Source organism: Trachurus trachurus (genome assembly GCF_905171665.1).
Source record: "Trachurus trachurus genome assembly, chromosome: 7".
NCBI classification, from domain to species: Eukaryota; Metazoa; Chordata; class Actinopteri; order Carangiformes; family Carangidae; genus Trachurus; species Trachurus trachurus.
In genome coordinates, this window is record NC_139901.1 from 14,858,018 (window position 1) to 14,868,740 (window position 10,723).

At 46.0% G+C, this 10,723-nt stretch overlaps 1 protein-coding gene across 2 annotated transcripts; it reads left to right on the plus strand.

Annotated features, from left to right (window-relative positions):
* The first annotated feature begins 689 nt into the window (after positions 1–689).
* Positions 690–9,692, plus strand: ifrd2 (interferon-related developmental regulator 2). Of its 2 annotated transcripts, XM_083976340.1 has the most exons (13): positions 690–1,257; positions 2,109–2,159; positions 4,337–4,453; positions 4,643–4,727; positions 4,836–4,960; positions 5,056–5,213; positions 5,801–5,854; positions 6,827–7,005; positions 7,360–7,468; positions 7,560–7,694; positions 7,772–7,900; positions 8,537–8,629; positions 8,757–9,692. In XM_083976340.1, exons 1-13 carry the CDS (start codon positions 1,215–1,217, stop codon positions 8,835–8,837), a joined length of 1,359 nt encoding a protein of 452 aa, XP_083832466.1. In that variant the 5' UTR covers positions 690–1,214; the 3' UTR covers positions 8,838–9,692. The 2 variants fall into 2 exon arrangements, with proteins under 2 accessions (XP_083832466.1, XP_083832467.1); XM_083976341.1 differs by lacking the exon at positions 2,109–2,159.
* Positions 9,693–10,723: the final 1,031 nt, after the last annotated feature.

Here is a 10,723-nt window from a genome sequence, read left to right on the forward strand (position 1 = left end):
ATAGGCAAGACGGACAACACAACGGACAACACAACAACAGACACACAACATATACAATAAAAGAGATTATTTGACATCAAAAATTTTAATTACTAGAAAGTTAAAAAGAGAAAAATATTGATTTTATGACTCGACTCATGACCTCACATACAACACCGGAAGTGGGGGATGCTTCGGAGCGAACCTGGCAACCCCGTCCGCAGGAGCGCGCACAGTCTGTTAAATGCGGCAGGACGAAGGAGGGCCCGGGCGGGGTTTGAACCACCCTAGTCTCGAGCATAGACTGTAAAAAGAAGGTCTCGAGTCCCGGGTATGCGCACTGACCAATCAGCCAAAGGGATATAAAGTTGAAAAGCGCACTAGCGCAGCTTCTGTGGCTCTACGGCTGCCTTCATCGGGCTCAAACAGCCAGTATGCCACAGCTTATTGGTGATATCTAGCCACTTGGCTAGTAGGTCAAAAAGTTTATTTCAAACCCTGATTTAGTTGTGTTACTCCCTGTGGCTGGGAGGGTGGTTATGTGGTACCTCTTAAAATATGTGTTATTGTCTCACATACCATCCATCGATGTAAACTGTGGCATACTACTGGCTGTTTGAGCCTGATGAATGCAGCCGTAGAGCCTGAGCCACCCACAGAAGCTGCGCTTTTCAACTTTCACCGACTGTGCGCGCTCCCGCGGACCGGAAACCAGTTTCTGGCAGCAATCAAGTCCTGGCACGACACCGGTCTGATCATCAGTCGTTACTGAAGGGAAGATGGTGGACCTGACGACAGCAGCGTGCTCAAAACTCCGTCCAAAACACCTCGAAAAGCTTTTAGAGTGTCAGCCCGACAGTAGAGACAGATCACCCGGGGACAGCCACAGATAATACGGACCGTGGAGTGACTCCTCCGCCTTTGGGACCAACTCTTTATCCCGGTTTTGAAGAGAGCGGAGAGCCGCGGAGCGTGGCGGCGGCGGACACGGTGTGTGTAGAGGAGGACGCTAGTTTGCCATTAGCTGAACTGTCAACACAACTGTGTGAAAGGATAGTGACTCTCTGGAGGGTTACAGCTGCCTGTGAGGACCAAACTACGGAGACCGCCCGGCCACCTGCTGCTGCTGCTGCCGTCAGACAGAGAGAAACCCGCCAGGAGCGGAGCTGACAGCGGCTAACTTCAGCTAGCATAACTCGGTTAGCTCCCGCTAGCTCTGACCGCTGCTGCTCGACATGCCGCGGAGCAAGAAGGGGAAACGTGGCTCCGGTAAACCCGGTAAGTGTCACACTGTGCTGCTAAGTGACAGTCAGACTGTGTTTTTGTCGGGGAGCAGAGGGGAGGAAACAGGCCGAGTGTGAAGTGTTAGTACGGGCTGTGCGGAGGAGTGAGAGCCGCGCAGCCTGTTGCTCCTCCAACTTCACCAGCTTTTAGTTTATGATCGGAGCTGCGGTTCAGCTCTGACACTGTGTGTTGGAGCCGAGAGCTCAGGAAATAACTCTAATGTCACACACACACACATATATAATATATACATATATGTTAAAAGTCACTCCTTGGTGTCAAAGGTCAATGTGTGTGATTCACAGCAGCAGTTAGAGAAAAGCACGTGGGGGAGGGATGAAGAGTGTGTGTGTGTGTGTGTGTCTTTGAGTTTACAGTCTACACACTGAGACCAATGCTGCTGCTCTACACCTGGTTCTTATCACTGTACAATACATCAGTGGTGTGGCCCGTGCATGTGCCTGAGAGGGCGTGGCCTCCCCTCACGTTTCATGGAGTGACATCACCCTTAGGGGCCCACGTGCTGCCAGTCCCTAAAATACACACACATCCACACATTATTGTACATATAGTACCAGGGGGAGGGACAAACACTCTGGACCAATGGGAGCTTCAGGTCTGATATTTGATCCGTGTCAGTCTGATCACCCAAGTTAGCTGCCTGTGAGCCTCCTCGCTAGTAGTTCAGACATGTTGATTGTATCAGTGGATCTCACCTCTGATATTTTCTCCTCCAACACGGCCACTCCTTCATGTCACCTCTCCTTCCCATCCACCCATCACTCTTCCTCCTCCAACCCATTTGCCCCTTTACTTTATCCTTTTCATCCATACATCATCTCCAGGCTCTCTGCGTCAGGAGGTTCTTCAGCTGGCGGCTAAAGCGTCTCTGAAAGGTAACTCCACTGACCCCTGACCCCTGACCTCTGACCTCAGCTTCATGTCCAGAAGCTCTTGGACCTCACCAACACAATGCATGATGTGAATTCAGCAGCAACCCATGCTCTGTTACCCTCTCTGTGTGAATGTGTTAATACCTCCTCTCTCTCGCCATCACCTTGGTCACTGTTACCGGCCAAGGTTGTTGTCTGACTTCATTGCAGCCTTGTCATGGCTCTGCATCAGCTCCCTCCTGCATGCCTGGCCTGAACACTGAGAGTTAACTACACCTTCATTAAGGAAAGTCATCAACGCTTGACCCTGCACTGACAGGAGGCGACTAACACCTAAAGCTAAAACCCAGTTTATACCTGAATGTGCTGCTCCCATCAGGCCTTTCACCGCCTCACCTGCGCTGACGCCAGCAGGATCTCGGCAGCAGCGATCGACTTCCTGTAGTGACTGTTCAGAGTTCACCACAGTGCTTCACACACTGAGGATCCAGGTTAATGAGTAATGAGTGCCGTCATCTCTCTGTGGTTGATCCGCCTGTTTTCTGGCTGATTGTGAAATTTCTGCAAGTTTAAATATTTGTGTTTGTAAAGCAGCTGCTGATGTTTCCAGTGTGACATGAACAGACGCTGGTGCCGATGGGACTCGGTGATGTCAGTTTTAATAGAGTCATGATGGTTTAGTTTCCAAAGCTGTGATTAATCCTAACAGACTGCGAGAGTTCACACTTTCATTTAGTCCAGACTGAAAAAGAAATCGCTGTGTGATCTCAGTGTGAAACAGCTACTGTCTTATATGTCTCTAAGGCTCAGGCCATGATTAGAGACTCACATCCTGAGACTGAGTGACTATCTGTTGCTGTATCAGCGTAAAGTAAAGAAACGACACATGAGCCGGGGCAGGGGGCTCACTCCACATAACTGAGCTGCATGTGGGCAGCCCTGACTGTGTGTGTGTGTGTGTGTGTGTCTGTAGGGGAGTAACCCACAGCGTGGCCAGGAGATGAGGGATGATGACAGGAAAGTGACAGGTTGCAGGTGGAGCTGTGTGTGTGCGTGATCAGAAGCTGCTGTTTGTTTAAACACATTAATAATTATAGTTAATAACAGTGTAGATGGTGAGAGCTGCACTCAGGTCCCTGTGGTCCTCAGGGGAAACTGGATTTTACTATCACTCTCACCTCAGAATATTGATATTATATGATTATATGAATGTGTTAATAACACAACTAACTACAGCAGCTAGTAGTAACAGCAGGAGATCAACAGCTTGTGGCTGAAGGTGAATTTACCCCAATTAAGAGAAGGCCACAGCTGATCCAGCTCCAGTCTAACCGGTGACCTGTGACCCAGTTTGCTCGGGTTACACTCAGTCTAACCTTACCTGTGTCCTCTGAGGTTTCTGATCATCTGCCGACAGTGTGATCATGTCAACGCTGTCATAATTACTGTACACCAAGTGCTACATAAACGTTACACAACTACAACTCCCGTGCTCCATCACTGCAGGAATACATTACCTCTCTGTCACCCCAACTGTCCTCTTTGACCCACACGTACAGTGTGACCGTTCTGGATGGACACATGGGGTGAATGAAGCTCTGTAATCCCACCGACAGTAGAAAGTCCTGAGTTGGCAGGAACCTGAGGGTTAGTTTAGCTTAGCTTAGCTGCCTGACCTCGGCCTTCAGCTCTGCGTGGTCTCTAAATACAAACTCAAGATGGCAGAGAACTGCCTCATGGGAAATTCTTGTGGTGTTGTTTTTGAGGAGGAAATCATTGGTGGAGTGTGTGGCGGTGAAAATGAATGTTCACACTTGAGATCAGCTGGTTGATTTCACAACTTCTTGTCCTCTCTGTGTTTCATATGAATCGTGGAGGAGGCACTGTTCACTCTGCTGACTGTGGGGGTATTTCTGTTATTGCAAATCCTCCTTGTACAGCCTGATGAGACGGACAGCGGGGATGATATAGACAGGAAATTACATCACTGCAGCTTCTGCTTAGGAAACTTCCGCTGCTGTTAACGAGCTCATCAATTCCCACCATGTTTCCCGTCAGCTAACCGTCCTGTCACCATCTGCGCTGAGGAGACACTGAGACTCCACAGCAGAGAGAAGTTTATGCTGGTTTTTCTAAATATCAAACACTAACCCCCCTCCCTCCTCCCCCCGCTCCTCTAGGTGTGAAGAACGGGGTGAAGGTGGAATCTGGAGCCAGTGACGATGAGCTGGCGTCTGATATTCAGAGCCACTACAGCAGCAACAGTGAAACCGCGTCCGTGCTGGAGGAGGGAACAGGTTGGACTTTACAGCAGAGCTCTGATTAATTTACATGTATAGATATGTCATTAACTGCCATGGTTCAGCTCTCTCACACACACACACACACACACACACACACACACACACACACACACACACACACACACACACACACACAATCACAGAAGGTGAACTCACTACTCTGTCTCTGTGTGTTGACATCAGGTGGGGAGCAGGTGGATGAGCAGACGGCTCAGGAGGAGACGGAGGACAAACTTAAACAGTGTATAGACAACCTGATGGACAAGAGGTGAGACAGAGAGACACTGACCAACACTGATGAAGGTCAAACTAAACGATGGTTCAAAGCACACTCTATCTCTCTGCAACCCCCCCCCCCCCCCCCCCCCCCCCTTAGTGCTAAGACTCGCCTGAACGCCCTGGAGTCGCTGCGTCAGGCTTTCTCCTGCAGAGTTCTGTACGACTTCCTGACGGAGCGACGCCTCACCGTCAGCGACTGTCTGGAGAGGAGCCTGAAGAAAGGTGAGATGGATCAGCTGAGCTGGGAATGTCCTCTGTGCTGTGAAGGTGGACTCAGTGAGTGAGAACATGAGTAACTTTGTGTTGTTTGGCTCCAGGAGGCGGGGAGGAGCAGGCAGCGGCTGCCACTGTCTTTGCTCTGCTCTGTATCCAGCTGGAGGGTGGAGACGAGGCGGAGGAAGGCTTCAAGTTGCTCCGCCCCATCCTCACCACCATCCTGATGGACACCAGTGCCAGCATCACAGCACGCCAGAGTGTGAGTGACAGAGGTTACCTCAATTTATAGGGCAAAGAAGAAGATGTGTTCACATCAGTCATTTGACCTGCAGCTTAACCAGGAGAATAATAATGTAATAATGATGATAACATACCATACTTGTACTTGTTCTTCATCACCACCCACACTGTGCAATATCTTTGACATGTATATCGTTTTCTACTTAAATATTTTTTGTACATAAAAGTACTTATCTTTGTTTTTTAATATATTTATATTCTTGTACATAGTAAATCCTTTATATTTTATTCCTTATTTCTTTACACATCCTGTACTCTACTGTTACAAAAGAATTTCCCACATGTGGGATCAATAAAGAGTCTTATGTCTTATAAACATCTGATTCAGTCACAGCTCAGTGTTTTTGGTCCAGATAATAGCTCATAGAAGAAACCAGATCATTATTGACCATTTGTTAATGATTTATTTATTTTATGAGGTTTTACACTGAAAAGATCAATAGGCTCACCTCAGGCTGTCTCTCTCTCTCTCTCTCTCTCTCTCTCTCTCTCTCTCTCTCTCTCTCTCTCTCTCTCTCTCCACATGTGGACCTGCTGCGTCCCCAGTGTGCCAGAGCCCTGGGGATGTGCTGCTACGTCTCTGCTGCTGAGGAGGGAGAGGTGAGAACATCAACACTGCTGCTGCTCACCAGACTCATACAGGGAAACACCTGCTGCACAGCGAAGAGCAAGTTAACCAACAACTGTTGGTCTGCTCACTGTTGCCAGGGGGATTGATTAATTGACTAAAGTCTGTCCGACTCCGAACCTTTCAGCTTGTTCGTATCGGAAAGTCAACCAGTTACATCACAGACCAAACCATCCACAAACAGGTTAGCTAGCAGCTAACTCATCGTATTTGTAGCGGTAAAACGGAGACCAGTCTGCAGCTCTGTACATTTCCCACAGGCTGTAGCTTGTTAGCGGCTTCTCCTTCTGTTACACAGGGTTAGGGTTAGGACAAATAGTTCCCAACTGGCATCAGACTACCATAATTGTTTAATTGTTTATTAAGGATCCCCATTAGCTGGTACTGTAGTAACCCGCTAGTCTTCCTGGGGTCCACAAGGAACAACACAAAATACACACAGGAAGTCACATCATCTTCAATATGTCATACATTGACAAATACAATTAATTATAATATACCTGATGTTAAAAAAGTTAAAACAAACATTTAATAATTTCCATAAATCTAGAAATGTATTTCCTCAAAGAAAACAAAACAGAACCACTCCTATAATGCCAAGTCAACATTTATAATCTAAAATAAGATTTAAGTTTCTTTTTAAGTACCTGTTTACTTTCAGAGATAGTAAGGCAGATTATTCTAGTGCTATAGTCGTGCACAGTGTTTCTAAAAACAATTTGAGTAAATAAAAAGTCAGGCACTTAACTGATCAAGACTGACTGAAACATTACAGCAGTGCTGAATGCTAACCATAATGTCATACGTGTAAATGTAATGAGTGTAAATGGTCTCAGTGTGAAACACGTGACTCATCTGTATGTGATCAGATCACTGTGCTGTCGATCACAATCGCTTGCTCTGTTTCAGTAATGTCTCTATTTCTCTGTCTGCCCCTCCCTCAGGACCTGGTCAAGTCTCTGGCCCTCCTGGAAAGCATATTCATGTCTTCATACCCCAACAGAGAAGGGGTGCTGCCCACACCTAAACCTGGGAGTCCTGGCCTCCACAGTGCCGCTCTGCAGGCGTGGTCCCTGCTGGTCACCCTGTGCCCCCCCTCCAGACTGACAGTGCTGCTCCACCTGTGAGTCACTCGGTGTGATTACTGCAGGGTCGATGTTGATCAGAGCAGAGTAACAGAGACTAGATCCCCAAGCTGAACGCCAAAAAAGTGTTGATGCTGAACCGCTTGGACTCGTTCCTCTAAGTTCTGCACATTCCACTTTCATGTCTCATTTTTATTCATCTTCACCAATAAAATAAAGAGACAACAGCTGTCCAACATCTATAACATCTGTTGGTGTCTCTGTGACTCCTCAGTCCAAACACCCCAACCTGACTTTTGGGTCAGGACCCCACTGCTCTGCTACATCACACCGTTTGTAAAGGGGTAGACCTGACAGATTAACTGACAGATCTTTTGTTGTTCCACTTCCAGACACCTCCCCAAGCTGCAGGCGTGTCTGGAGAGCAATGACGTCAACTACAGGATCACAGTGGGAGAGACCATTGCGCTGTTGGTGGAGCTGGGGAGGGACATAGATGAGGTGAGCGTGCAAACACACGAAGTGCAGATCCACACAAAAAAATAGTATCCATCCAATGTGTGTGTGTTTGACCGAAGGCTGTGTTTTGCAGGAGTTTGAGGTGGACGACAGTGAAGGTCTGTGCGAGAGTCTGAAGAGTTTGGCCACAGACGGAAACAAACACCGAGCCAAGAACGACCGCAGGAAGCAGCGCTCCATCTTCAGAGAGGTGCTGCACTACATTGAGGTGAGTGTCACTTCCTGCTGTCAGTCAGTCAGTAAAAAGGTCCATGTACACATCAGTGACGCTGTGTTCCTCTGCAGAACGAGGACTTCACCGTGGAAAAGATCAGGTTTGGAGTCGAGAGTGTTTACATCGACAGCTGGAGCCGGAGGAGAATCTACGATGCCTTCAAAGAAATCCAGGAGTCTGGAGTCAGACACCACCTGCAGGTGTGTGTGTGTGTGTGTGTGTGTGTGGCACCCAAGCTGCATCAGGGACCATTAGAAGTTCAGTGTCTTTGACATGTGGACCAGAGGAGTCAGGAATCAAACCACCGACCTTCTGATTAGTGGATGCAGGTTAATACAGTACAAGCCCCTTTCCGGTCGACTTATTCCGCCACCTAGTGAACAACCAAGAACTGGTCCAGTTCAGGGTTCAGCGGAAAATATATACAAATGGCTCGGGTTGGGCCGGGCATTGGGCCTGCTTTTTGTCCCGTTATAGACGGATTAATGCCTCTTTCCAGTGTCATGTAAACGTACTGACTGACAGTAGCTGTAGTTTAAACGAGGCCACATGTGTCTGCTGACATATCTGAGACATCTGGCAGTGGCACATAGACTCAGACCTGCAGCCAACAAACAGTGATAACAGCTGTTGCACCAACACACCGATTCAATTAGATGTATTATATAATAAGCGTCAATTAACATGAACAGTTGATGTGACTCAGATGTTTAACACTGCTGCAGAATGTGACGACAACGAGTCAGGAAACACTAATTAATGAATTTATGTGTCACAGTTGATCTCTACAGCTGCAATGATTTATTTACATCTAAAAACTGTGTGTGTGTGTTCAGTATAACCCTCTGCTCAGAGACATCTTCGGCCTCGGCGCCCCTATCATCCTGGACGCCACTGTTAAAGGAAACAAGATCTCACGGTTTGAGAAGGTAACGACTCGATCTGTCTGAGCTGCCGTCTGATTGGACAGAAGGAATCAATCACGTAACAATATGATTTATTTTTACCTCAAGAGGTTCACAGGTGTTTCACCTTCTGTCTTTGTGTCTCCTTCAGCATCTTTTCAACTCTGCTGCCTTCAAGGCCCGAACAAAACAGAGGAACAAAGTGAGAGACAAGCGAGCGGACGTCATGTGAGATGAGGATAGAGGGATGAAGGGATGGACGAGTGAGAGAGGAACTGATAGTAAATAATGCCTTCAACACTTGACTCACACACACTCACAGACACACACACACGGTGTTTTTACAGTAATAGAGTAAAGTATTACGTCTATGAAGTTTTCTACATTTCCTCTTTGGTGCTGATCGGAGTTGTGGTTTTTGACACCAACTCCAGCTGCTGTGGTTCGACGCTCAGTCAAACCAGTTTTAATCTTGTAGTTGAATCTGTGAGGAGAAATCAAACAGAGAGCGAGAGACGGAGTAAACCTCTTGTCTGGGCTGATTTATTCCTCACTGCTCCTCACTCGTCCTCTGTCTCCTCTTCAGCTGCCAAACATAAACTGACTTGAAAACAATGCAACCTGTGGGGAGGGTGTGTGGTGATTGTGTGAGAGTGTGTTTTATTTGAGTTTTATTTAACACCATTAAGTAAAACATTTAAACAAGAAGATGCCTAATTAAAAGAATGAAATCAAAGAGTCTGTTTTCATATTTTGTGGGAGAACACGTTTGAACCAATGATATTTTACTTTCTAATTTATTAAAGGATCAGGCCTGTGTGGTTTTTATGACGCTGTTTACAGACAGTGATGGGGAAAAGGATCTTTTTAATGTGTATTTTTAATGCAGGTTTGGGGGGGTAACACTATTGATCAATGTGTATGTACTGATCACTGTACAGATGAGCTGATTACTGATCAGCAGCAGATCCGTACAGACCCTGACAGAGCTGCTGCTTCAGTTGTGTCTGAAAATAAAAATATTAATACCACATGAAGCTGAGCAGCAGCTATGGATCAGGGGTCATGGATAATCAAATAAAGACCATTTCAGCACTTCCTATCTCTTTGTCTTTCATAAACATGTGTTTCCAGGAAAACCCAGATGTAAGGGATACACAATGTGCACACTGACACTACGGAGGTACCAGTTCAAATATGACAGCAGCACAAGCAGGCTATTTACAGAAATAGAAAATAAGATGCAACAGTATAAACAAATAAAAATAAAACAGGTAGAAGTTTTGGATGGACTCTGATCTGCAGACTCACTGCTGTGGTGAAAAGCAACAAAGTATATCAGTTTCTATTCATTTTTATTTGTGATTAATTTGTGAGATGTTTATGAGTCATGGTTTAACAGTTTTCCATTCCTGTGTTTGATGAAACTGTGTGAAGACCCTGGAAACATGGTACAACAACATTTGAACACTCACTGTGATGATATATTTTGTTAGACTGGAGCTGGTTGAAGATAAGTTAAAGCAGGGGTCTTCAATGTTTTAGGCCAAGGACCCCCAAACTAATGGAGGGATGAAGCAGGGACATATTTATAAAATTATGTATTATACTAAACTGGGCCGAGTACCATGTACTGGATTCAAAACTCAGCTATTCAAATAATACACAGGTTCATATTCATGGCAGTTACAAACATACCAATGCCAAAATCAACTTTGTCTTTCAATTGCATGATAATCATGCATACAAGCTATTCTAATTGGTGTTTTGATTTTAAGCATAAATGTGGAAACAAAAAAATATACAAAATTGTCATGACCCCCCTGCAGTACCTCTGCGGACCCACTAGGGGGCGCGGACCCGCTGTTGAAGACCTCTGAAAAAAGTTCATAACCACAGAGCCAACGTTTCTCTTGGCGCGCCCTTTTTTGTGACCTGTGGCTTCCGTACATTAGAATTAATATGAACCTTCTTTTTACAGTCTATGATATGAACCCGTATGAACCATTTGTGCATTTTTAGCTATGATTTTTTTTTTATCATGGATGTATTATAAGACCATAATTAAGTTAGTTAATTAAGTTACGTTTGTTAAATTAGTTAATATAATACAAACTT